This window comes from Perognathus longimembris, chromosome 7 (assembly GCF_023159225.1).
Source record: "Perognathus longimembris pacificus isolate PPM17 chromosome 7, ASM2315922v1, whole genome shotgun sequence".
Taxonomy (NCBI): domain Eukaryota; kingdom Metazoa; phylum Chordata; class Mammalia; order Rodentia; family Heteromyidae; genus Perognathus; species Perognathus longimembris.
The window spans coordinates 71,800,158-71,827,799 of record NC_063167.1 but is presented as its reverse complement, the minus strand read 5'-3'; the positions used below and the strand labels follow the sequence as shown (position 1 = coordinate 71,827,799).

Genomic DNA, 27,642 nt, shown 5'->3' with positions numbered 1-27,642 from the left:
TGTATCTGCTTGCTTATTCTCCTTTTTGGTGTATTCATCTCTGTCGACTAAGGTGACTTTGTTCTTTCTGTAAGCAGTGTCATTGGTCCCTTGTACTTTTCTAAACTAATTTATTGGGGTGGTAATATCTCTTGTGCTTATAATGTACCACTTGCTAGATTAACCACCTTTGGACATTTGTGTGTGTGTGCATGCGCACGTGTGCGTGCGTGCACACATACATGCCAGTTCCTGGGCTTGAAATCAAGGTTTTATGTTTTTATTATGCCTTTTCTGCTCAAGGCTGGAATTCTACAATTTGAGCCACAGATCCACTTATGCCTTTTTTTCTAGTTAATCTAAGATAAAAAGTCTCTCTCTCTCTTTTTTTTTTTCTGTTCAGGCAGGCTTTGAACTGAGATCCTCAGATCTGAGCCTCCTGAGTAGCTGGGATTACAGGTGTGAGATGCCAATCCTCAGCCACTTTTGGATCTTTAAAAGTCAATGCATTTCTTGGATTATTTGCAACTCTATTTTCTGGCTTTCCCCTCTTCTCCAGAACTGGACTTGAAGCCATCATGGAGACATATGCATTCTGGAGGCCTCCGGTGCGCACTCTCACCTTTGAGGATTTCACCACCATGCAGAAGCAGCAAGGTAAAGCCCTGGGCACAGCCTCTGCTCAGCAACGGGGCTGGGAGGGCAACCAGTGAACTGAGTGTCCCATGGGCCCCTGGCCAAGACACAAGCTAGACCAGGGCTCCCGGAGCAGAGTGGACTTGTGCTCCATAAGGACCCAAGGCATCAGCTCTTGGCCACACTGGTTCTGGAATCAGCAGTTTCCAGTGGCAAAACTCCTCTGAAGAACTAACTTTACAGGCTAACAAGATGAACACCAGGAAGCTGGAATGTGGGATGTCAGAGAAGTGAGGTCAAGGGGAGGAGGAAGGAGGAGAATGCTGTCATAATGTCCATCCATCTGTGCACATGGAACCAGGTCACCCGAGGGGATGGACGGGGTTGGGAGAGATGGGGAGAACCATGGAGGAGATGGGTGACGCGGATCACCATACGGTGCTCATAACCTGACATGTTGAGTTGAAACCCCTTTGTACTCCTTAAAAGTAATATTTAAAAATAATCTGTAATCTTCTATGTATTTTCTTTAAATCCTTGTCCAAAGGGGTTTCAGTTCAGCATAGAGTCAACGTTTTATCTGCATTCATGATCCTGTCCTGAGAGCCTAGGTGTGTGTTTGTGATAGTGACGGGGATGGAATGGTAGCAGTTGTTCTGAAGCCTCCATATGGTAGCCTCCATATTCGGAAAGACAATGACAATTTATTTTTCCCTCATGGTAGCCACATCCATTTTCTTATTCCCATTTTGTAGATGTGAAAAACCTAAGCTCAGGACAGTGGGGATGAGTCACAAAAGGCTACCAGTGGTTGTCATGCAATTAAAGCATCCGGGTTATGATAGCTGGATTTTTATCAGTTTGATTTGTGTTAGAATGAAAAGGATCAGCTATTAGCAAGTTGCAGTAGCAAAGTCCTGAGAAGCAAAAATCCAGCCTTGGATCCTGTGAGGTGATTACAGTGATTCAGAGACGGCGTGTGCACAGGTGTCTTGGGGCTCTGAGATGAGGAATAATGTCATTCAACTCACAACTGAAGGTCACATTGATTTTTAAGATTTCACCTTTGCATCCCATCCTATACCCTAAGAATGAGCCTCTCCTGTCAGGGTAGAAAGAATCTGTCAAGTCCAACCTTAAAGCAGCAGCACATGAGGCAAGCATCTCAGAACCCCAAACCAGAATCACTCCCAAACCCCCCAGACCTTCTGAATGCCGAAGTCACATCTCCGGTGGAAACTCACAGACAGTGAAGCTGTGTCTCGTGTAGGAAGTCACTCAATATGCATCAATCACCCAGTACAGAAACAACCAGGAATTTCATGTGGCATCTTGGCTTCTCTTCCCTAATGTATCTCATTACGTATATGCAACTATTCTAAAAATCTGAAACAACAGCAACAAAAATCCCAAGTTCCAAGGAAACACTTGTGACGCCCAGCATTTCAGATAAGGCTTTATGTGATACTCAACTTAGAACTCATCACACATTGTATTTCTTTCCCCAATATTTCTTATGCTCAGTGTGTCCAAAACCAAGTGTGCAGTGCTCCTCACTGATCCAGTAACTTCTCTGGGGATAGATCCACTCTCATGCTGGGTATCTCTCTCCCTGCCCTACTCCAAACCCCATCAGTAGGAGTCCTCCAGTCTGCCCACACTGATAACTTCCCGTGCCACCCCACTCTGAGCCATCACCATCTCTCACCTGGGTAATTGTGGTGTCCTCCATAGTGTTTACATCTCCCTTCCAGACAGTGCCCACCCAGGCCCAGCAAAACACGTACCTATTCATATGCCCCCCCCCCCCCAGCCCCAGGGACCACTGTCTACTTTCTCCTAGGAAAGCATATCTTTTATTTTTTTTAAACTGTTGTTCCCATACATCCATACAGTGTGTGCGGATCAAATCTGCCCCTCTGTTACTTTCTTTCATCTCCCTTCTCCCTTCTGAAAACAATTCCATCAGAGGTTATGGTTCTGTTGCCCCATGTGTATATAAAGTTCTTCAACCATACTCACCCCTTCATCTCCTCTGATTGCCTTTCTATCTCCCACTGACGCCTGCCCCCTAGCTGCTGTTGGGAAGCCATGTCCCTTACCAGAGGCCCTGAGACCAAGCCTTTGGGGCTTTCCCTCTCACGTGGAGATAGTGACAAGGAGGAGACAAGCTAATGCCTTAAATAAGGCAATAAAGTGCTTACGCAAGCACTTAGGACTAAATACTCAGTGTTTCCTGTTATTATCCTTGGCTGACACTGGCTTTAGCTGACTCCACTGTGTTGTTCCAGCTATATTGATTTAAATCCCACCTTCCTCTCTCTTTCTCTCTTTCCTCCCCCCTCCTTCTTTTGTGCCAGAATTAGGGCTCAAACTCAGGGTCTGGGCACTGTTCTTGAGCTTTTTGGCCCAAAGCTAGTACTTGAGTCATAGCTCCATTTCTAGCTTTTTTGGGGGGTAGAATGGGGGATGGCTAATTAGAGGTAAGATTCTTATAGACTTTTCTTGGCTTTGAACCTCGGTCTTCAGATCTCAGTCTCCTGAGAAGCTAAAATTACAGATGTGAGCTTCCAGTTCCTGGCGCTGACTTTCATTTTCCAAGCATGCCATGCTCTTTTCTTCATGTGCTGTTCCTTTTGCACGGTAGACTCCTTCTCACCCATTTCCATCCACCTTGTGTCCTTCTGGTACCTGGATGGGTCTATGTATCTCTTGAACATGGTGGACAGGGAGGCCCTAGGGAGCCACAGGAGTCCATTCGCACGGCACTGTGTTAGGAGAAGGGCAGTCATCTCAAAGAAGAAATTATCCTCAGTCAAGACGAGTGGTGCCACGCCCATCCAACTTCACAGCCCTGGGTTCACTCCCTGGGGTGAGTTTGTGAATGCTAATATTTTACCTTTTACCTGTCTCAAAACTTTGGGTTACATGGTGAATCAGCACTCCTTGGGGACAGATGCCATTGAGTTAGAGGAGAGAAGAATCTGACTTGTGGAATTAAGTAAGGACATCGAAATTTACTAGCCCAGATGGGAGTTGGTTTTCAATTTTTTTTTTGAGAGGAGTGGGGAGAAAAGGGAGGAAAAACAACAAAATAAACCCAAAAGGAAACTATGTAAAAACCTCCATATTACAATCTGGAAGTGATCGACTTGAAGATGCGAAAGTCAGCAGGTTTGGTATTCAGGATTTTCACGGTCACATTTAACTTGTCTTCACGGTACACAGGACATTCTAGATTATTGTCCTCGTATGGGATCACTGCTAAACACAGATTCCTTTGGGTGGTTTTGGCTGTTTGCCTTGAATATTGGAGCAAGTTAATGTTGGATATGAATTTTAACGTGCACCTCCTCACGTGGTCCCCTAAGTGAAATCCAATGCAGGGAGCTAGCCTTGGAGCAGTTGAGAACATTCAGCTGCTTGTCATATTACGTGTTCATCATCTCAAAAGTGAAGACCTTGGTGGTCAGAGGGAAAGACACTAAGCTCCTTATGTGTGATCAGCCAGGTCTGTGTTGCGAGACGGAGCCACAGGATGATGCGTTCTCATCCCGGGCTGAGGCAGGGAGGAGGGCCACGTGAGTCAGACAGGATCTATAGCTGGTCTAGCCTATGGGGATATGGCTCAGATGGGCTGACAGAGTCAGCATTCCACTCCATGGAAGCAATGGAGGTGCCTTTATCTATAACAACAGGGCTTGCTCCTCTCCTCCGTGGCTGCGGAACCCAGGATGTTCAGCTCCACGAGCAAAGGCCTGCACTTGAACACCATCTTTGGAACCCAGATGGCTCAAGATTACAGCCTCCCCTCCTTTCTCTCTCTGAAGGTGCTGGAGTGGAACTTAGGGCTTCACACTCTCGTTTAGCATTTCTGCTCAAGGTGGCACCCTACCACTTGAGCCACACCACTGCTTCCAGCTTTTTGCTGGTTAATTGAAGATAAGAGTTTCATAGACTTTTCTACCTGGGCTGACCTCAAGCCCCCATCCTCAGATCTCAGCTTCCTGAGTAGCCAGGGTTACTGGAATGAGCCACTGGTGCCCAGGTATTTTTGTTTCTTTATTCTACAATTTATACCCACACAGCACATACTGTTATAAACACTATGCAATATACAGGATCTCAGTTATTTCTCAAAACCTCCCTAGAAGATAGATGTTAGTGATTTCTTAGTCATATGATTATAGTTATACATTAGTTATATGATTATAGAACACGAAGCTGGAAGAGGGGGACTTGCCCAGGTCCCATAGCCATTGAGATAGCTGGAATTGCAAACAGGTTCATCTGGGTGGACAGTACAAGTCCATTAAATACATTTACAATGAGACTCTTAGAGTACTGGGGACCTGGAAGATATGGAGAGAAAGAGGGGGTGAAGGGAAGAGGAGAGTATCCCAGAAGGGGGGGCAGGGTTGACTCCTGCTGTGTTCATGTCGCCTGGCCTCCATCTCCGCGCTAGCTTTGTTGATGTGCAGGTTCTCTGCTCAGCCAAGTATTGGAATGCACAGAGAGCGGTGGTGGGTAGTGAGAGGTGGGGGCTGTCCCTTAAGCTTTTAAGAGTCTACGAGCTATCCAATCCTAAGAGAATAGAAACGTTTCAGTATCTCAGTTTGCTTCTTTGCAAAATGAATACCATCATCTTCCCTCTCTTTGTGGAGTTCTGTATGGAGTACTTTCTGAACATTTCTTCAAAGTGGATGGAAGCCATGTGACCCTCCCTTGAACAAGCTTGCCCCCTTCTTCAAACACTAGTTCATCTGGAGGGCCTCACCCCCCAAAGCTCCACAAACAGGCCACCTACTTCTCATTTCCAGCGAATGTCATTTAAAAGCCAAAGCAAGCTGACTATAAACTTTTGAACATGTGCCTCTCATCTGCTTAGCAGAAATCCCTGTAACTTGTTAATAGTTCCTTTCTTATTTTTATTTATTTATTTCATTTTATTTTTTTTGGTAGCGAAACCGTTCGAGGCCTTAAACCAATACCATTTGTTCCATCGCGGTCCATCTGAGAAAACCATTTAGTGTTGTAGAAAGTCATCTGTTCCATTCAGCACTTCCTGCTACAGGGTGAGGGCTGGTGCCGGATGGATCTGTGTCTACTACGAGATGGTGGGATGGGATGGTCCGGCGGGCCCCCTCTCCTCAGTGGCCTCATAAACACCAGAGCCCGGGGAGCAGGACAGGCTTTCAAAGAGAGGAGGGCTAGGTACACATCTCATAAAATACAAATCTCTTTACAGCCAGAGTCACGTTTCTCCATTTGTGCCAGAGCATTGACTGCAGTGCAGTTCATGGGCGTTGGTGGAGTGGGGAGAAAGGGGGTCAGACATGTCAAAGAGAAGAAAAGCTCTGGACTCACTGCAGGGCAAACTGGGCCCCTGAGTTCTTCAGCAGCAGTAGATTCCTTGCAGAATCTCCTCCCCACTCCACAGTTCCTTCATAGGATTCCTTGGAAGTTGGAGCTAGACATTAGCACCACACCAGACTTTAATCCTCACACATAGCTACGGTTGAGCAAGCGAAGTTCTAGCCCTTCATTTTACAGCTAAGCATTAGAAGGACGCCTGCATTGCCTGACGCTAGAATCAGACTGAAACTCTTCTGACTATAGCTAGCTGTTGGGAATATTCACAATACTGGCCTTCTCATGCAGAAAAAAAAAATCACTTTATTTCTTTTCCTAGGAATTTAAACTGTAGAAAGAGGAAGGAGAATCTCCTGAAATAACTCAGCAACTCTGATTTGGGTTGACTCTAAATCCAATTATACCTTGAAAGTTCATTGGAAGAATTATTATTATTATTATTATTATTTCAGCCATGGGGCTTGAAATCCAGGCCTGGACATTGTCCCTGAGCTCTTCAACTCATGCCTAGTGCTATGCCACTTGAGCCACAGTGCCACTCTGGTTTTCTGATGGTTAATTAGAGCTAAGGGTCTCATGGACTTTCCTACCCAGGCTGGCTATCCTCAGATCTCAGCCTCCTGAGTAGCTAGGATTGCAGGTGTGAGCCACCAGCACCTGGCTTGGACAAATCATTTTGACCAAGGAAGAGATAATGTTAGCTTGGCTTTTAAAAAGCTTAACTCCAAAAGAAAATTAGTACACGTCCCATAGTTTTACCTCTTGTTAGTTCTGCTGCCTGCGCTGGCAGATGTAGGCTGATATTGTGTGTTTCTTCCCCTAGTAGCCAATTTCTGAGTTTATCTTTGAGGTCACCTGCCCTTTGACTCTCACCTGGGACAATGCTCTCTTTTCTAGGATATGGTGGGTAGTTTCTTTGGATCCCAAATCTCTGGAATCTTGCTGGTTTTCTTCAGATTTTCTTCACTGATAAACAGCTTAATCCTGCTCATTTTCACCAAAAATGTCCTTTACCTCTGTATGGTGTTTAGGTTCTTAGAGTCCCGGACAAGAGCTGTGGGTGCCTTGCAGGGAAGGGGGGGTGGTGGTCACAGCTGTCCTGTATGGTAACACAGTACCATGATGGCATGGAGGGAAAGTCATCAGGGCGACATTTCCTTCCTTCCTTCCTTCCTTCCTTCCTTCCTTCCTTCCTTCCTTCCTTCCTTCCTTCCTTCCTTCCTTCCTTCCTTCCCCTCTCTCCCTCCCTCCTTCCTTTTTTTTTTCTTTTTTTCTTTTTTTGGTGCTGGTACTAGGGCTTGAACTCAGAGCCTTGAGCTGTGGATACTGTCTCTTAGCTTTTTCTCTCAAGGCTAGTCCTCTGCCACCTGAGCAGCAGCTCCACTTTCTGGCTTTTTGGTGGCTAATTGGAGATAAGAATCTCATGTACTTTTCTCCTTGGGCTGGTTTGGAACCTCAATCCTCGGATCTCGGTTTTCTGAGTAGCTAGGATTACAGTGTGATCTACCAGTGCCCGGCCTATTTCAAAAGTTTTTTTTTAAAAAGTAAGACTTAATAAAGCTTTTACAGAAAACGACAGACTTCAGTGTGCTTTTTCTTTTGCAGGGGTGGGGGATGGGGTGGGGGTGGGGTGGAGGGACAATCTTCTTTCTACTCTTTTTTTGGCAATGTTGTCCAGGAAGAATTGCACTCATTACCTGACTTCTGGAATCGTAACCCTCAGAACAACACCTCAATAGTAAAATAAAATTATATGAATAAATAAATAATGTGTAGTCAAAGAGAGAGTTAAAAGAAAGCCATGATTCCCTCAAAGTCAGTGCATCTTGGAGCTTGGAGGGGTCTGCATGGTCTCCCGTGTAGCTTGCACTGTGCCTGGACAGACCTGTCTTAAAATTCTCATTGTTACTTCTGTTTGATTTTTCAGGGGGCAGCACTGGCACGTCCCCCACCACCTCCAGCACCGGGACGCCATCCCCTTCAGCTTCTTCTCATCTCTTATCTCCATCATGCTCTCCTCCGACTTTCCATCTGGCCCCCAACACTTTCAATGTGGGCTGCCGGGAGAGCCAGCTGTGTAACCTCAACCTCTCCGATTATCCACCCTGTGCCCGGAGCAACATGGCTGCCTTGCAGAGCTACCCGGGCCTGAGTGACAGTGGCTACAACCGGCTCCAGAGTGGCACTGCGTCGGCCACCCAGCCCTCTGAAACCTTCATGGCTCAGAGGACTCCATCTCTCATCTCAGGAATACCAACTCCTTCCTCCTTGCCCAGCAACAGCAAGATGGAAGCCTATGGTGGCCAGCTAGGGTCCTTCCCTACTTCCCAGTTCCAGTACGTCATGCAGGCAGGTAATGCAGCCTCCAGCTCTTCGTCCCCGCACATGTTTGGGGGCAGCCACATGCAGCAGAGCTCCTACAACGCCTTCTCCCTCCACAACCCCTATAACTTGTACGGATACAACTTCCCCACTTCCCCCAGGCTAGCCGCCAGCCCAGAAAAACTGAGTGCCTCCCAAAGCACTTTAATCTGTTCCTCACCTTCCAACGGGGCCTTTGGGGAGAGGCAGTACCTGCCCTCGGGCATGGATCACGGCATGCACATGATCAGCCCCTCACCTAACAACCAGCAGGCCGCCAACCCCTGCGATGGCCGGCAGTACGGGGCCGTCCCAGGCTCTTCCTCTTCCCAGATGTCAGTCCACATGGTGTAGAGAACCAGCGCCGCCAGGACGAGGCACAGCACGGCGTCGAGACCCCACGGTCTCCCGCGCAGACCCTCCTTTTGGGAGCCCAGTGCCTTTGGGAAACAGGAACTATATTATTATTAATTATTATAATATTATTATTATTGTTGTTTCTGGAGGAGGAAAACACATACAGATGAACAACCAGAGACACTTTGCAGCCACTGAAGGATGTGAGCGAGAATCACCTGCAGCTCCGTGGCCGCCCTTGCCTTCCAAACCTGAGCTTTGAAAGCTTCGTCTGTGTCAGAGTGTCCTTGGAAGAGACTGAATAATCATTTTATAATATTGTTAAAGAAGATGCTAGCACGTAGACACCATGAAACCACACATACACATACACACACACAGCATACCTACCTATACAGAATTCCATGCCTACACACATTGACACACACACTCACACCAACATCCCGCACACTGGCTCTGCACTGGGCGAACTCTGGCACGAGGCTCAGAATGGGTGCTTTCACCAAAAACTGGTCTTCATACCGCACTATGGACTGCACGCCTGTGGGGGGCTGCCAGCCTTTGTGGCGGCTCAGCCTGCGTCCTGAAGGAAGGGCGAGGCAGGACATGGCTGCCACCCAGTGGGACTTGGCTTCCTGGAAAATTTGATTTTTTTGTTGTTGTTGGTTAATGTGGACTCTACTCATAGATGGGCCCAGTAGTGCCTTGTGAAGAGAAGAGCTGAAGGAGACACAGACAGAGCGAGCGAGAGAGACGAGCGAGTGGGAAAGAGTGCCAAGGTCGAGACTGAGAGAGAAGGTGTGCATGGTGAAGGGAGTTTGAACTCACTGAGGAAAGTTGTTAGGGTTTCCCCTGTCGAGGTTATAGGAAAAATGCTGGGGCAATGGAGGAGCAGCTTTTCTGGGACTGTGTCTGTAGTGGGGGCATCAGTGAGGGGCTGGAACAAGGGGTGCATCATTTTTTTCTTTTTTTGTGCTGGTACTGGGGCTTGAATTCAGGGACTGGGCACTGTCCTTTTGCTTTTTCACTCCAGGGTGGTGCTCTGTCACTTGAGCCATACCTTCACTTATAGATTTTTTTTTTTTTGGTGGTTCATTGAAAATAAGAATCTCATAGACTTTCCTGCCCAGGCTGGCTTCAAATTGTGATCCTCAGATCTCAGCCTCCTGAGTAGCTAAGATTACAGTCATGAACCACTGGTATCTAGCAAGGGATGTATCTGGTTCTTGATTCTTTGAACAAAGGATACTCTGACTCTCATGACCCAGGAGAGGGTACATGACACTCAAGTGCCCATCCCAGAGCATGCAGCCTGGCAGGGAGAGGAAAACAGAAGTGTGAAGAAGGCTCTGTTTTATAGTCTTTCGGGTGATGCTAAGAGCAGAGGTTGCAAGCAGAGGCCTGGCCTACAATGCTGGGTCCAGATCTCTGACCTCCTGCTGTTTCTCCATTGGCCTCTGTGACACAAGATATCCTGTCCGGTTCCAGGAACTGAAGCTGGGTCTTCTCTACATTTCCACCTGTCTAGAGATCTGCATATTTGTGCCAGTACTGGGACTTGAACTCAGGGCCTGAGTCTCTCCCTTAGCTTTTTTTTTTTTTTTTTTGCTTATGGCAGGCATTCTACCACTTGAGCCACAGCTCCACTTCCAGCACTTTGTGCTGGTTAATTGGAGATCATAGTCTCATGGACTCCCTTGTCTGGGCTGCGATCCTCAGATCTCAGCCTTCTGAGGAGCTAGGATGACAGGTGTGAGCCGTGGGCCCCCAGCTAAATCTCCATTTTTTATCGGATAGTTCATTGCATTTTGGTTTGGGGTTTATTTTTTTTCCCATTGTTTTTTCCTTTTCCCTTCAAATTCTTTAATGCTAAGAAAACAAGTTGAAGCTTGGTGCAAGATAGAAAATTTAAATGGTGTGGAAATGCAAATACAGTAATACAAGTAAAATAATACAGATATTATTAAGATTTTTGGTTTTGAGGTGTTGTAGATAAATGTATTTATATACCTAGTGGGTATCCAATATTATAAATATTAAAAAGGGGGCAATAAAAGGGTTATGTAAAATATGTATGAAGAAAAGGTGTATAAAAATTTGCCCTTATGCATGGAATTGTCTTTGAGTGCCAAGCACAGAAAGCCGCTAAATAAAATCCTTGCAATTGTTTTCAGTGTGTTTATTCATGCAGAGAAAACTAACCACTGCATGCAGTGAGTGCAGCGCCTTCGTACACACCTTGTAACTGGTCTCTACAGAGCTGCTACCACAAAGTAAACATGATTGCCAACCTAGTTCCAGGGAGATCAAGTGAATTGTGTTCGTTAGAAATACACACAGAATCACTGAGCATGCAAGTAACTTTTTTCCCTCCAAAATAAGATTACAGGAACTAAAATGAAGAGCGAGATGGCTTCCCAGAGAAGATTGAACTTGAATTGTCCCTTGAAGGATTTTAGGAATTAACACTACTGAGGAGAAAAGCAGGGGGTGTTCCAGCGTTAGGGTGCTGGGCCAGACAGTGAAAACACAAAGACACATACTCTGTGGATTGATGTATTCTGGCAGAGGATCCATTGAAGGATATGTTTACTGTCCCCCCCACCATTTTTTTGTTGTGCCAGTTCTGGGGCTTGAACTCAGGGCCTGAGTATTCTCCTGCCTTTTCACTCAAGGCTGGTGCTCTACCATTTGAACCACACCTCTATTTCCAGCTTTCTTTGCTCCTTAAATGGAGATGAGTCTAAAAGGCTTTGCTGCCCAGGCTGGCTTGAATCATGAGTCTCAAGTCTCAGCCTCTGAGTAGCTAGGATGACAGGCGTGAGCTACCAGCACCAGGAAGATGTTTCCTGCCTAATTCAAATCTTACCCCATTCTTTCTTCTCCTCCCGGTGCCTTCCCTCCGAACCCCACTTTCCTATCAGAGTAGTTCTTGCTCTGTTACTTGGCAAACGCAATGTTCTCTCTTGTGTTTTAGTGGAGAGCTCATCCTATACCCCCCTTCCCCCAATACCTCCATCCACTCCCTTAGTCCAGGCCGCGGAATAGTTCAGCAGCCACGCTCCCTGACTCAGGCTCGCTCTGCAGAGGGCCCCTTGCTCCCTGCAGCCATGTGGGAGGGTGAACCAGGACCTCACTATGTAAAGCCAAGAAAACATTCATCATGCTTTCCTTCTTAGCTCATTTTACTGCTCATAGCACTCATCTTTTATGGGCCGGCCTAATGACATTTCCCATTTCAGAGGCCTCCTACGCACCTCTCTGCTTTTATTAGACTTTATTGAAGAGGCGCAGAAAAACAAAGAGGTTTTGAGTCTTTACATTAAAAAAAAATATTTTTCATCCCATGGAGCCCACATGGGCAAAGATGGCTGCCAAAAAGTTTCCAAGTTAACATGGAGCATTTCTCATTCTAGGGCAACTTTCTAGACTTAGTGACAGGCGTTCTTAGCATGCTCCCAGTCCAGCCATGGTGCCCATCCTTCTTCCAACCAAGAACAAGTAAAGGCCCTTAACCTTCCTCTTAATGATAGAGCAGCCATACCGCCAAATCTCAGTGCATTTTCCACCACTGTTGTAATCCAACATGTTGCTCCTGTGCTAGGCGGCTCTTGCCCATGCAATAGTTCAGGAAACCAACTTCCTTTCATTACCTGGCTGCGCTGTTTTCAAGATGTAGTGTGGCAGATGGGGAAAAAGGGAAACTGGAGCTGGGTCTGGAATTGGTTACACAACTTCCTCTCCATTTTAATGGTGAGGACACCTAGTTGCCAATGAAGTAGGAAATGAAGTTTAAATGAGTGGCTGGGGACAAAAAACCCCAAACATATTTGCTAAGCATTAGGGTGTCTTTGCTAGTCCTTGAGATGTTCTAGCCTGAGTCAAGTGGATCCACTTTTCCTATAAACTCAGTGGGTAAAATCTAACTTCTAGATCCAGCTTCTTAGCTATGTTTGTTTAAATGAAGCTGGAAAAGACTCTACTGCACTGGAGGTTAATTCACGGGTCAGGACTATTGCTGGGCGCTCCTTCCATTTTCCTTAAGCATCTTGAGGAGTCATAAGCTTCAGGGCGAGTTTTTCTCAATGTGTAAGAACTATGAAACAAGAAATATTTACCAAGTACTTAATACATATGCTAGGATAGTGCTCTACAAACATCATCTGATTTCCCAACCTCTTTACAAGACTGATATGATGAGGAGGAGGAAGAGGAGGAAGAAGAGGAGGAAGAGGAGGAGGAGGACAACGACTACGACAACTACGACAACGAAGACGACGACGACAAAGATGATGATGATGATGATGATGATGCCCACATTCTGTGCAATAGGAAACAAAATGGTAGAGAGTATAAGAATGTTGTTAAATGTCATACTAAGACAGTTAATACAATATAGTTACTTAGGTAAAGTGCTAAAATACTGTTACAGTAAGTCATGTTATGGGCCTTATTTCACTCAGAAAGAGCCCAAGTACCACAGGCCTATGGAAGTCATCTCTGGAGAGTCAGGACCCCCTTCTACCTAATCTGTCTTCAGATGACATTTGCTGAAAACGAGTTTTTAGGCCCCAGGCCCAGAGATCAGGAGTCCAGGTAAGCTTTCCTGGGGAGAGATGATTCCTGGGCAGCTGAGAGAAGACTGCTTGATGTAGCCTGAGCAGGGATGAACAGTGACCAGTGATTGTGAGTAAAGCAGGGTGATACCGAGTTCTAAGGAAGTGCAGAAGCTTTGGTCACCGTAATGCAGTGTGCTTATGGGACTTGGGAAACGTCATGTCAAAGAAAATAACAATACACGACTTAAGTGTTGTACGCTAAGGAACTGGGCATTTTTATTGGTCAAGTGTAAGTCTGGTTTGATAAAAAAAAAGTGCTGTGCAGGTCAAGGAACTACAAGAAGCAACAAGATAGAGTTGTTTGGGATGTTACCTTCTAATTGTATCCATAATTATTCCAGAATAAAGGCAAGAGTATCTGAGCAGAGCTGCAGTCTCCCTTGCATATCCAGAGATTGAGACTACTGATATTACATCCATGAACACACACACACACACACACACACACACACACACACACACACACTATCCTTATACCCACTATTGTTCCAGAAATGATTTCAGGGGCTTGAGCAGAATGGCCACCCCTTGTGTGCATCCTAAGAGTAGTACCATGAATGACTCTACCATCTGCACACTGGGAACTTGATGACGCCAGTGCATGTCGACACTCAGCCTGCCACAGAAAGGCTGAGCACAGAGTGAGAAGGTCACTGGGGAAGGTGTGAGATGCGTGGGGAAAGCCAAATCACAGAGGAACTGCCTCTGCGGGGCCAAGGCAAGCAAGACTCAACAGAGGCAGCGCTGCCTAGTCAGGCATTTCATAACCCTGTGCTCAAGGGTGCGAGCTGGGCCGCGAGATCCACACTTATGAATTATTTAACTTGGTCTCTGGAATGACTAGCTCTTTTGTGACTTGGCCGTCCTCAGGGATGTCACACCTTAGGTCTATTGGGTTTTACTGGAGAATATTTTTTTAGGTGCATTTTATGCTTTCTATGATATAATCCTTTCTGTTTGGAGAAATAACTAAGAGCCAGTATTGGGAGATGTATTCATTCCAGCTCTTTGCAATAAGTTGCAGTCTTACCAATTGGCTGTCTGGGATCTTTTTGCTTTAACCAGATAGGAAGTATTACTAGGAAAGGAGATTCTCTGTTGTTGGCACTGCTGGGCCCTTGAGTTCCCACTTCCGGTGGGCCCAGAGGCTTACTGCTCCCTCCCCTGATAGCCAAGGGGACTAGATGTCCAGGTTGAAAAAGAACCAGAACTCAATGGCTAATGTAGTCCTCAGCTTTCAGCAGTAGCAGAGAATACTGTGAGCAGACAAAAGCAAGCAGCAGCAGGTGGCACCTTACAGTGTTACGACTCGACTCGTGTGCAGGTCTCAGATGTGGGAACCTTTAGCCCTAATCTAGTGACAAGTGTTAGCACTCTCAGGCTTTGGGTCTCAGAGACCCTTAGACCTTAAGGCTTGACATCACCTTGGGACTCTTCTAATGGCCAAGGCCCACTTTTCCTTATCTTAAGCTCTTCACAGCCCTTACTGTCTCTGTCACCTCTGTTACATTTTTTTTTCTATCCCAGTCCTCTCTGGAATTCTTCAGCCTGTCCTTCCATTGCTACTGCTCCACTGCTGCTCCCATTATTCTCTCTCTGTGTTATCAGCTAAGCCCACTCAACTAAGGATAAAATTCAAAAGTAGGCAAGAGAAGACCACTCACGGGAAGCTTTTTATTGGGCCTAATGATGCAGCACCAGGGAACTACTTTCAGGAGAATGCTGACTCATAAAATGAGATGAACAGCTGTTTATAGAGCCCAAAAGAAGGATAGCAAAAGTGCCTGTATCAATCACAGCTTTGCCTTGTGCCCATAGAGGACTGTGCCTTCACCAATCATAGCAAATCTTGCAAATGAAGGACTCTGCCCGCACCAATCACAGCAGATCCTCATGCAAAAGGACCCTGCTTGCACCAACCACTTCAGACACTCATGCAAATGAAGGACCCTGCTTGCACCAATCACAGCAGATCCTCATTCAAATCAAGGCTTCCTCACACTTGTCACAGTCTGAGTGCAAATAATTTCAGGATGTCTGGGTTTGTGATAGCAATAAGCCTGGTACAAGGTAGTTGAACCTGACAAGGCTGTGACATTGCCCTCTGGAGCCAGAGTTGGGCTTTTGCAGTGAGCAGCTGTGGTTGTCATGTAACTTCCTCAAGGCATTATGGACTTTTCAATGCATGTAATAATGGCACCAGAGCAGGGGCCAAAAGCTGTCACAAATCACCATGATTTCCAATCTCTTTCTCTCTCTTTGAAAAAGAAATAATAAACACTAAAAAAGATATTTACAAGGCTGAAGGTATGGCTTAAAGTGGTAAAGCACCTTCTTAACGAGCACAAGGCCTCTGAGTTTAAACACCAGTACTGTAGGTGAAGGAAAGTGGTGTTTACAAAAAAGACATAATTAACATCAACAGTACCTTAATAGTATTTAACAGTGTGCTAACAATGCTTAGCTCATGGCTAAGGCCCAGTGGGATCTACTACTGTAAATTCACTGTCCCTTTTCTCTCCCTGGTTTACGCAGTAGAACTAGTTGACATTAAGGCAGAGATGAAAGGTTGGTAGAGTAACCTTTTGACTTACTCAACACAAGTAATTCACAGAACAAAGTGCATAGAAGTGTGTGTGTGTGTGTGCATGCAGATGTGCACACACATGTGGGCCTTGAACTCAGGACGTTGGCACTTCCCCTTAGGTTTTTTACTCAAGGCTATCACTCTACCATTTGAACCACGTCTCTGCTTCTGACTTTTTACTGGAAGAGTCTCATGGACTTTCCTGGCCAGGCTGGCTGCAGAAATCCTCAGATGTCAGCCCCCTGACTGTCTAGGCTTTCAGGTGTGAGCCACTGGCAGTTTGTAGAATCTTTAAGCCTGCGGTGGGCCACTCCATGTTCCAAGGGAGCATAGATTTCACGGACTGTGGAAGTGCAGCTTGGACTGTTGCTGGGATTAGACCAGGAAACCGGACTGAGGATAAGATCTGAAAGTCTGGAACGATGGAAATGAGCAGAGACCCTGGGAAAGCTGGGAGGCAGTGACTCCCCAGGAGTCTAGTCTTCTCAGTTTTATAGGCCAGGAGATGACAGCATGAAATACTCTGTTATTTGATTTCTGTTGCCTTCCTCATGAAAGCAGAGATTTTTATTAGTATGTTTTACTGCAAAAGAAGCTACACTCTTTGGGCCAAATCCAACAAATATTTTTTTTTTCCTCCCCTGCTATGCCATGGAGGGATATATGCTTGGAAAAAGCTCTGAAACTAAGTGAAAAAAGGCCTAGATTGATCGCTGGGAATATGGCCTAGTGGCAAGAGTGCTTGCCTCATATACAAGAAGCCCGGTGTTCGATTCCCCAGCACCACATATATAGAAAATGGCCAGAAGTGGCGCTGTGGCTCAAGTGGCAGAGTGCTAACCTTGAGCAAAAAGAAGCCAGGGACAGTGCTCAGGCCCTGAGTGCAAGGCCCAAGACTTCCCCCCAAAAAGGCCTAGTTTGAGCCTTTGACTTCAACCTTTGTTAGCAGTAACATGTGGATTGCTATCTACCTAGTAGGTTGTTAAAGGTAAAGTCAGGATGAATTAGAAGTCCTAATCGAAGCAAGGGCCAGATGAATGCTAGTTGTGCTTGGGTTTGCCTACTTCTCTTCCTCATAAAAATAGCATGTCAGTAAAAGCTGATCCAACACAAGCATGATTAGAATAGCACAGTTGCTGGCTCCAGGAGAGCGGGTATGAGGCCCTGTGAACCATTGAGAATCTTCCTTAGATCTGACTGAACTTGGTGGGAGCAACTACCTGGCAACTGAAATACGTAGAAATATTAGGTTGAGATTTCAGTGAGTCATTCCTAACTGAATCACAGCATTAATGAAGGGGCTGAAAGGGTGCAAGTTACACTGCCACTAAACAGCAAGTAGGACAGGCTTCAGAGCTTTCAGGACTTCAGATTCTTGTCTTCAAAATGAACATATAAAAACAATGGATACATCCCAGAAGGTGATCTCTAAGGTTGTTGCTATCTATGATACTCCACCAATGATAGCCAGGACTGTTCTATGATTCTCTGCATGTGTATGTGGTGGGGGGCTGGGGCTTAATCCCAGGGACTCATACTTTTGCTTAGCTTTTTACTCAAGGAAGGCACTCTACCACTTGTGCCACACTTCTACTTCTGGATTTTTGTTGGTTAATTAAAGATAAAAGTTTCTTGGATTTGTTTGCATGGGCTGTTTTCGAACTATGATCCTCAGATTTCAGCCTCTTGAGTATCTAGGATTATTTAGGTGTGAGCCATGGGCATCTAGCAAGTTTCACAACTTTTGGTCAGTCTTTAGAGTAGATATATATATATATATATATATATATATATATATATATATATATTTTTTTTTTTTTTTTTTGCCAGTCCTGGGCCTTGGACTCAGGGCCTGAGCACTGTCCCTGGCTTCTTTTTGTTCAAGGCTAGCACTCTGCCACTTGAGCCACAGCTCCACTTCTGGCCATTTTCTGTATATGTGGTGCTGAGGAATCGAACCCAGGGCTTCATGTATACGAGGCAAGCACTCTTGACACTAGGCCATATCCCCAGTCCAGGGTAGATTCTATTTAAAGAAATAAGTGCAAAGAGCAGCAATAAGTTGACAGGTCATTCTGTTGAAAATTATCTTTAAGTAGCTGTACAAAGGATCTGCCATTCAACACATGAATTTGATCAATTTCAGCCCTTTGCTCATTCTCCCTACTCATGAATAAATAAACTAGAACATTGTATATCTCATATCTTCCCAAACCCTTCCAAATGCTTCCTAAACCATTTTTATTGACATATCTTTCTCTCAGAGCCACAGCACTGAGAAATACGAAATCCCACAAAACACTTGCATCTTTAAGAAATTGGCAGTGTAGGGCTGGGAATATGGCCTAGTGGCAAGAGTGCTTGCCTCCTACACATGAAGTTCTCGGTTCTATTCCCCAGCACCACATATATGGAAAACGGCCAGAAGGGGTGCTGTGGCTTAGGTGGCAGAGTGCTAGCCTTGAGCGGGAAGAAGCCAGGGATGGTGCTCAGGCCCTGAGTCCAAGGCCCAGGACTGGCCAAAAAAAAAAAAAAAAAAGAAATTGGCAGTGTAGTTCTTAGATTTAGAATCAGAATAAAGTTCTTTCACAGGCTAGCATCCAGACCTGAAAGTCCATTTCTTTCATGGGTAAAATAAGAATAGTTGCCACTTCTTTGACTCATGAAAGGAGAAGGGCTTGATCATGTGGGCTTGAAAAGTATTTATAAACTGTATGTATACATGGACTCCCAACATGGATTATGATACTGAAGGACAGGAGAAGTGTTTCTTTCATCTTCTGATGGATCAGAGCACAGGATTAGAGTCACAGCAGGTGCTAAATTAATGAGTCAACTTGTTCTGATAAGAGTAAAATACTTTTCTCATATTCACTTTTAAATTGACAAAATTACTTTTTGCTTGTTGTAAAAAACATGCCAAGGTATGCTCATTGATAATAATAAAAAACAATTTTCCTGACACACTGTTGTTAATTTTTTGGCATGTGTTTTTCTAGATTGTTCTCTAAGCCTATTCAGCCTCAATTCACTTACATAGTCACACTGATATATGTTCACATAGGTTTTTATTTCTTTCCTTTTCTCCTTCTTGTGTCTTAACCAAAAGCGATTATGTCATACATATTATTCCATAGCTAGCCTTTAAAACCTCTCCCCTACCTCTCTCTTCTTCTTCTTCTTCATTGATTTTCTTCTTCCCTTTCTACAGGTTCTCATTTTGATTGGCTGCTACGCTACCACTTCAGCCACACTTCCAGCCGTTTGTTTATTCTGCTGGTTATTTAGGAGATGAAGTTTCATGGACTTTTCTGTAGGGCTGGCTTTGAACTTCAGTCCTCTGGATCTCAGCCTCCTGAGTAGTGAGGATTACAAGTGTGAGTCACCTGCACCTGTTTTAAAATTAATTTCATTTATTCCCTAGTAAGCTACAGGCTACTGTGTAGTATGGATATGCAGTATCTTTTATCATCTTCTCTGAAGATGATAAAATTTAATTTAATTTATTTTTCTAATATAAAAATAATGAGCTGGGTGCGAGTTGTTCACACCTGTAAGCCTACATACTCAGTAGGCAGAGATCTGAGGATTGCAGGTTGAAGCCAGCCTGGGAAGGAGAGTCTATAAGACTCATTTCCAATTAACCAGTAAAAAGCCAGAGTTGAGCTGTGGCTCAAATAGTAGAGTGTTAGTGTTTATCAAAAAAGCTCAGACAGTACCTAGGCCCCGAGTTCAAGCTCTAGTATCAGCATTATAAGAATGATATTTGCTTGTTTTAAATGTGTGTGTATGTGTGTATGTATACGCATGCATATATAGTCTACCAGTTGATGTCAAATTTTAACCAACTTCAGCTCCAGTTCTTCACAGATGGAAAATGATGTTGGTTCCAAAGATAGACTTGGCTTTTAGTGACTTATTAAGGCTTGTTTAGCTCTTCCATAATCTTACAGTGAGCAAGGCTCACCCCAGCTGCCACAGATCCGCTTTCCCCACATGGATAATCTGTGGCCCTAAGCACAGCCATGCTGACTCCCACCTCCGCTCTGTTTCCATGGATACACAGTGCCGGGCGGGGTTCTCTCCATCTCTATCCACGCTGCAGAGACCATTTTAGCAACAACTTCTCTGGCATCTGTTTCATGAGGTTCTTAATCCCAGGACCATTAGTAATGGATCCCATAAATAAAATCACCGGTGAGTGTCTGGAATCTTGGGATGGGCCAGGAATTTGTGTCTAAGATTCTGGAGGAATCCAACAAGAGCCATCTTGTGGTAAACTACTATCTGTGACAGAAAGGGCTCAGAGGTGAGTGGGCATGTAGGTTTCCAGCCTGGAGCTCCTCCATAAATAAGAGACTGTGTCCTGACCCATCTCAGATTATTGTACACATGTGTGCTATTGTCACACGTCTGTTCTGTGAGTGCAAGTGTGAGTGTCAGGCTGCAGGCATTCAGGTCAAGGTTGCAGACTCATGATACACTGTTAGTGAACATGAAAAACACTATATTGAAATTTAAAAACTGGGGCTGGGAATATGGCCGAGTGGCAAGAGTGCTTGCCTCCTACACATGAAGCTCTCCGTTCAATTCCCCAGCACCACATATATGGAAAACGGCCAAAAGGGTTGGCAGAGTGCTAGCCTTGAGCGGGAAGAAGCCAGGGACAGTGCTCAGGCCCTGAGTCCAAGGCCCAGGACTGGCAAAAAAAAAAAAAAAGAAAGAAATTTTAAAACTGGGTCAAGCACCAGTAGCTCATCTGTAATCTTAGATACTGAGGAGGCTGAGATTGGAGGACCATGGCTCAAAGCCAGCGAGAGCTGGAAAATTTATGAGGCTCTTATCTTCAATTAACCAGCAAAAAGACAGCCACAGAGGCATGGCTTAAATGGTAGAGCACCAACCTTGAGCTAAAATTCTAAGGGAAAGTGCCCTGGACTTGAGTTCAAACCCCAGTACTGGCACAGACACACACACACACACACACACGCACACACACACACACACACACACACAGAAATGATTCTCAAAAGTTGAAGCTATTCTATAAAGATTGTTTTCTGGCACAGATGAGAGCTTTTTGGCTGCTATTTCCTGTACAGGCAGAAGAAATATCTCTGTAGGATATTGTTGAAGTGACTCTTGAATTGAATAGGAGCTTTGCTTCTAATATTTTGTGGGATAAAAGGACATTATGCTCATTTAAACATTTAGCTGTGGGCCTTTACTTTCTCACTTGGCTTCATGAATGGAAACAGGCCTCTACAAATTGACCCTGAAAACACAGTAAAATTTCTTCCATTCGGATGAACTGGGCAGGGTGTGTCTCTCAGAGGCTGTGGGACTGGAAGAAGAAGGAGGGTGGAAGAAAGCTGCTATAAATTAGGTGTTAAGGATAAACAAAATAATATTTAGAAAAAGAAATTTGGTTTTATTCTATTATTTTTCAACTGTATCAACTTTGTCTCCTTTCAGATCTATTTTTAGTAAACAAGCCAGATGTATTGTGTATGATTTTTGAGCAAATAAATCAGTTTCTAAATAGGTTAACTGCTTCTGGTTTTCATTCAAGTTGGCAAATCCATTTTGTTATCCTGTCCTGCCCCACACCCCTGACTAATTTATTTAGCTCTTTTTTCTTAATATGCATTAGAAATGTAAGCTAAATTTCAGGCCTTGTTCAAAGCATTTAAAACTCTGAATTAGGGGCATGTGCTGATGACTCATGCCTGTAATCCTAGCTGCTCAGGGGTCTGTGATCTGAGAAGCCAGTTCAAAGCCAGCCCAGGCAGAGAAATCCCAAAGATTCTTATCTCCAATTAACCAGCCAAGAAGCTGAAAGCCGAGGAGTAGCTCAAATGGTAGAGTACCAGCTTTGAGCAAAAAACTAAGCAAGATCAAGAGCCCCTGAGTTCAAGCCCCAGTACAGAGACACACACACAGATACAGAGAAATACACACACAGACACACACAGATACACACAGGCACACACACAAGAACTCTGAATGAGGGCCAAGTGAGGGCCAAAGGAGCTAATAAAAAAATCTATTATGAATCATTTTTGTTCTTTAATACAACAGATCTTTAATGAGTTTCCACTAAAACCACACTTAGGTGCAATCAAGAGAGTAAAAATAAATTTACTTCTCAAATATTCCTCTCTTTATTACTAGATTTTTGTTTTGTGTTGTTTTCTCCTTCCTTCTCCTTCTTCTCTGCCTACCATCTTCTTACTCTTGATTTGGTTTCATGACCTTTCTTGCTTTTCATGACATTTTCTCCTGCCTCTGGCGAATGTCAGTGGTGGACGTGAGTCCTGGGCTCAGACTCAGAAAGCCTGAGAGGAAGGCAGTGTTAGAACAAGGCAGGTCCTCGAGGTGCCAGGGTGGCTGTGCGCTGCGCCAGCACATCTTCTGTGATTCCCGTGGGCTTCGCTGCTGTTCTGTGGGCCACACTCCCAGAAGAGGGAAGAGCATGGGATGGAGTCCCAGCGTGGCCATTCACCAGCGCTGGATACCAGAAAAGTGGCTTCCACTTTCTGAGTCTCACTTTCCTCATTTTAAAAATGGAAGCAGTAGGACCATCCACTGTACTCCCTACTGCGTGTCCACAGACAGGCCAGTGACTTCATGTGTGCGTGTGCTTTCTAAAATGACTGTTGTAGAGGGGATGCACAATGGGGCTGCTGTCTCGTAAGTCAGGTAAGGAGTACGTGTCTTTTTGGGCAACATCACCCCTTCCTCTGGTGGCATCCGGGGGCTTCAGCTCCAAGTCTTAGCTCAGCTCTGCTGCCTTCTGCCCCGTCTGTCCCGGGTGATGTCTCCCACGGTCTGGGCTCAGTTTCCCAGGCAGCCTACTGTCTGGAGGGCTGAAGGCCATCTTGGAGTTTGGGGAAACACTTGCACTGGCACAACAGAAACACACACACACTCCACATTCCCAAACAGGCAGGACCGCAGCATGGCAGGCTTCAGATCCACATAACTTCACCCCAGGCCTCTGGATGTGGTGGCCCAGGACAGAGCAAGCCGGGTGACAGAGCAGTACTATTCCTGGGGAGGTGGCGGGGGTGGGGTGGGGGGGCAGCGAGGGCATCTTTGTTTGGATCCAGTACTCATTTTGTCTTGTAAAGCCTGAGCCTCTTTGTAAGTCTGTGTGAGGTGGGGGGCTGCATTGTCCCTGCCCTTGGGCGTAGCTGGTTCTCAGTGAGACTCCGGGGCCGGGCAAGGAATCCATCAGTGTCATCTTCGCTCCTGCTTGGGTTTGACCTTCTGCCTTGAGCTTTTGACGTGGTTAATAAGAGGTTCTCTGTCATTTCATGGCATAAAAGCTGGTGACAACCTGGGGGAAATGGTGATGAATCTTAGTGTTCTTGAAGGATGGGACCTCTGTCAACCACTCGGGGCCTTCAGACAATTGAGTACCAGCTCAGCTCCCACCGTTTCTTCTTTTGTCCTTAGTAGTAACTGTTGCCACCACTTTGTCCACTGATTTCATTTAATCATCCCCAATGCCCTTGTCTCCTTGGTCATCAGAGGAGCCTCTACATCTTTTTATTTGATTAATTTGTGTGTGTGTGTGTGTATGTTGGTACCAGAGTTTGAACTCAGGGTCTGGCTGCTGTACATGAGCCTTTTTATCTTTTTCAAGGCTGGAGCTTCACTTTCAACTTTTTAAAGGAGGTTCATTGAAGATAAGGGTCCCACAGACTGTCTTTCCTAGGCTGGTTTTGAATCATGATCCTTAGCACTCAGCCTCCTGGGTAGCTGGAATGACAGGTGTGAACCAGCAGCGCCTGGGTGAGAGAGGCCTTTCTGATTCATCACCCAAACACAAGTTTGTGCCACTATATCCACATAACAAATGCAGATGAGAAGGGTAGCCATGACTTGGGGGCATGTTCACCCTCCTCACTTCCTCCAGAACAAGCTGGACAGTGGGAAACTCCAACTCTGGCAGCTGTAGGGAGAGGATGACAGTGATTGAGCCTGTCACTAAGATGCAGGACACATTGGGCAAGTTCAGAGTGATGGGGTTGTTCTCTGTGTGTGATGAGCAAGGGGAATGTGGGCAGAACCACAGACCTTCTCCTCTTCCTCCTTTGCCTCCTTCTCTTCCTCTTTTTCTTTTAAATGCCAGTTCTGAGGCTTGAATTTAGAGCCTGGATGCTGTCCTTTAGCTTTATCTCTCAAGTCTGGTGCACTACCACCTGAGTGGCGCCTCTATTTCCCCTTTTATGTTGGTTAGTTGGTGATAAGAAGCTCAGACTTTCTTGTCCAGGCTGCCTTTGAGCCACAATCCCCAGGTTTCAGCCTCCTGAGTAGCTGGGATTACAGGAGTGAGCCACTGGCACTCAGTTTGCACGGCACACCATGAATTCACATACGACATTTTCAGGTGTCCCATGTAACTTGTGACTTCTCTACTGGAGAATCGAGCATAAGGCTTTCTTCCCTTGAGTTGGGGTAGCAGGCCAATTGCAGTGCTTCTTTCTGTGATGATGCTTTCTTCCATGGCTGCGCCTTCTGGTGCTTGCTCGATTCCTATTGACTTGTGGTAAACTCGCCCTCTTTCCAACACCCAGCGTGTCTCTCCCAGGGAACAGCTCTCCAGTAAGATACACAAAGCAGGATATCTCTCCTCTAGGATACACAGAATGGCGTACAAGTGTTTTCCAGACTTCCAGATTTGGCTTGGCCAAATCTTTCTTCAGCTTTCTTGCAGGGGTAAGAGTGTCATTCCAGTGACATTACAACTAAGCCCCAATGCCCATCCGCTGGTGCAGGCACGTAAACAATGTGCCTCCCTTCCACCCTCACCCCATGACCAGGACCTGACAGTGGTGTGGGGCGGCATCTGACACTGACAGCATCTCATGCTCATGCCGAAGAGATGCCCCAAGACCAAAGGTTGCAAAGACGAACCAGATGGGAGCCCAGCACTCTGGCCCATTAAGAAGAGTTTTTGGACGACTGTGATGGATGGTGTGGTTCGTTCAAGCCCAAGATCAATGAAAATGCCTCCTGATCTTTTGAACTCACTCGTTTAATCTTGGATCCTTTTCCTATACAATAAGACCTCTTTCAGGGGTGCCTGAAGACATCTGGGGATCCCTCCCAGGGGTTTGCCATCTCTACCCTTGCCCAAACATCTTTTTGGTGCAGGGGAGGAGGGCAAGGATCTTGGAAAGCAGAATTCACCATCAGGAGGCTCAGCACCACCACGGACCTTTGAAAGTGGAAATGCTACATCCTGCCTGGAAAATGACTCTGACCACTCACCTTGTTTCAGACTAGGGGACAATATTAAAATTCACATTATATTTTTGTGTGTGTGTGTGTGCGCGCATGCGCGCACACCTGGGCATAAGAGGGCGTCATTTTTTCTGTCTCCTCTGCATAGAGAATTTGCCTTCCTTTGAAGTGTAGAATTCCCCCTCATCTGTGAGACCCCTAATCAGAGAACTCAGGCAAGAATTCAGTCTTGCACGCCGTTTCCATTTGCTAGAAGCACAGGAGGAAGAAAGCTTAGTATGCAGTTTTCAAGTGTGCCTTCAAACCAGATGGCTGCAAACTACCTGCCTCCTACTGCTGGCAGCTTACATTGGCTGCCGCCGCCCCTCTGCCACCCTCGGCCATGGCCCCAGGGGCCACCACTGGCTTCCCTCAGAGTCTCCAGGAGGTGCTGCAGAGCTCAGTACAAAATAAGAACTCAGGAAATACAGGTTAACTTGTGGCTGCCTGAGGGGTTAGGATGTGAAAACAAGAATCACAGAAATTCTTGTTTAGTTAAACAAAACGAAACTGTTTTCCTTTTACTTCTCTGGGCATACTGTCTGTAGGGATAAGAAAGCATGCCAGTTCTTTTTTTTTTTTTTTTTTTTTTTTTTGCCAGTCCTGGGCCTTGGACTCAGGGCCTGAGCACTATCCCTGACTTCTTTTTGCTCAAGGCTAGCACTCTGCCACTTGAGCCACAGCGCCACTTCTGGCCGTTTTCTATATATGTGGTGCTGGGGAATTGAACCAAGGGCTTCATGTATAGGAGGCAAGCACTCTTGCCACTAGCCCATATTGCCAGCATGCCAGTTCTTGGAGGCAGTTTTTACCTCTACTAAGCAGTTGGAGCTTCAGTGCAAAGATGAGTCTCGGGTGGTTTAATTTCCATGAAGGTGATGCATAGACCTAGGAGACTTGACCGTAGAAAGTGACGATTTGTCTGATATTTGTTCATGGTCACTAGCCTTTTAATTTTGTGCCAGTACTGGGACTTGAACTTGTGGCCTTGTGCTCTCACTTGTCTTTTTCACTCAAGGCTGATGCTCTACCTCTTGAACCATACGTCCACTTCTGACTTTTTCTAAGTTAATTGGAGTTAAGTGTCTCCCAGATGTTTCTGCCTGGGCTGGCTTTGAATCGTGATCCTCAGATCTCAGTCTCCTGAGTAGTTAGGATGACAGGTGTGAGCCACAGGAGCCCAACTTTGGCTTCTCTCATAGAAGCAGTGACTCACCTAGTCAGAGCTTCCCATGGGGTTTGAGAGTCTGATGGGAGGAGACAGCAGGCAGAGTGAAGTGGCGCAGACAGGAGCTGTGGACAGAGGCAGTGGACAGAGGATTTGGCATGAGAAAGGCAGTTTGCTGGGCAGGGTGAAGGTTGACAATGCTCTCTCTGGCTGCAGGATGTTCTTCTAAGCGTCTCGCTTGCGTTTTGTTTTTTTTTTTTTAAATTTAATTCTCACAACTATTCCTCAGGGGTGCTGCTGTGGGAATGATAGTTTTCTCTATCACCAATGGAGAAACCAAGGCACAAAAATGTGGTCATCTAGTAAGGCATGGCTGGTTCACACCTGTGATCGCACCTCCTCAGGAGGCTGAGATGGAGAGGACCGTCATGGAAAGCCAACTGGGGAAGAAGTTTTTGAGAGTCCATGTCCAATTAACCAGCCAAATGCTGGACTAGTGGTATGGCTTAAATGGTAGAACACTAGCTGGGAGCAAAAGAGAGCAAAAGAGTTTAAGCCCTAATACTGGCACGTTTGTGCGTGCACATACAACACATGCACACAAAATGTTGTCACTTGCCTGAGGCCATAAGCAGAGGCAAAGTTTGATCTCAATCTCAGGATTCCCATCTCTGTGATCTCTTTAAATTTTTTTTTTTGCCAGTATTAAGGGTTTGAACCCGATGCCTTGTGCTTCTTCAGCTGGTGCTCTACCACTTGAGCCATGCCTCCAGCTAGGCATTTTTTGCTGGTTATTTTGGAAATGGAGGTCTCAGACCTTGTCCAAGCTAGCTGGCATTGAACCGTGTTCCTCTGCATGTCCTCCCAAGTAGCTAGGAGTACAGGTGTGTGCCTCTTCTGTGTTCTTAAGTTAGCAGCTACATGGCACCTGAGCTACACAATATTGAGGAATGTGTTTTGAACCTTTGGCTGTGGGTACTTGGGACAATGATGGAAATAACAATAAGAAGAAGAGAAATTGCTTAGGTCATAGAATTTTTCTGAACCATTTCAGGAAAAGAGTATAAAACTTTTATAACAAAGCCAGAAACACAAACTATTTACTTACCTGAACCTGTGCCTAACTCAAAGCTATGACTCCAGAACTATTTTTGAATAGGTCATGAAAAATCTTGTCCAAACATGATCTATTCCCATGAGGCCTTTTAACACATGGTAACTGTTGAAGGAAACATTTTTCTTTTTTAGTTTTAAAAATTATTATTATT

The 27,642-nt window shown here is 45.5% G+C and overlaps 1 protein-coding gene across 1 annotated transcript in view; it reads left to right on the top strand.

Moving 5' to 3' along the window:
- Tbx15 (T-box transcription factor 15) overlaps nucleotides 1-9,707 on the top strand; it is an 87,358-nt gene extending 77,651 nt beyond the window's left edge. The window contains exons 7-8 of the mRNA XM_048351867.1: nucleotides 539-636; nucleotides 7,916-9,707. Coding sequence (XP_048207824.1) covers nucleotides 539-636; nucleotides 7,916-8,703 — 886 coding nt within the window. The 3' untranslated portion in view covers nucleotides 8,704-9,707. The remainder of the gene's footprint in view (nucleotides 1-538; nucleotides 637-7,915) is intronic.
- The last annotated feature ends 17,935 nt before the right edge of the window (nucleotides 9,708-27,642 follow it).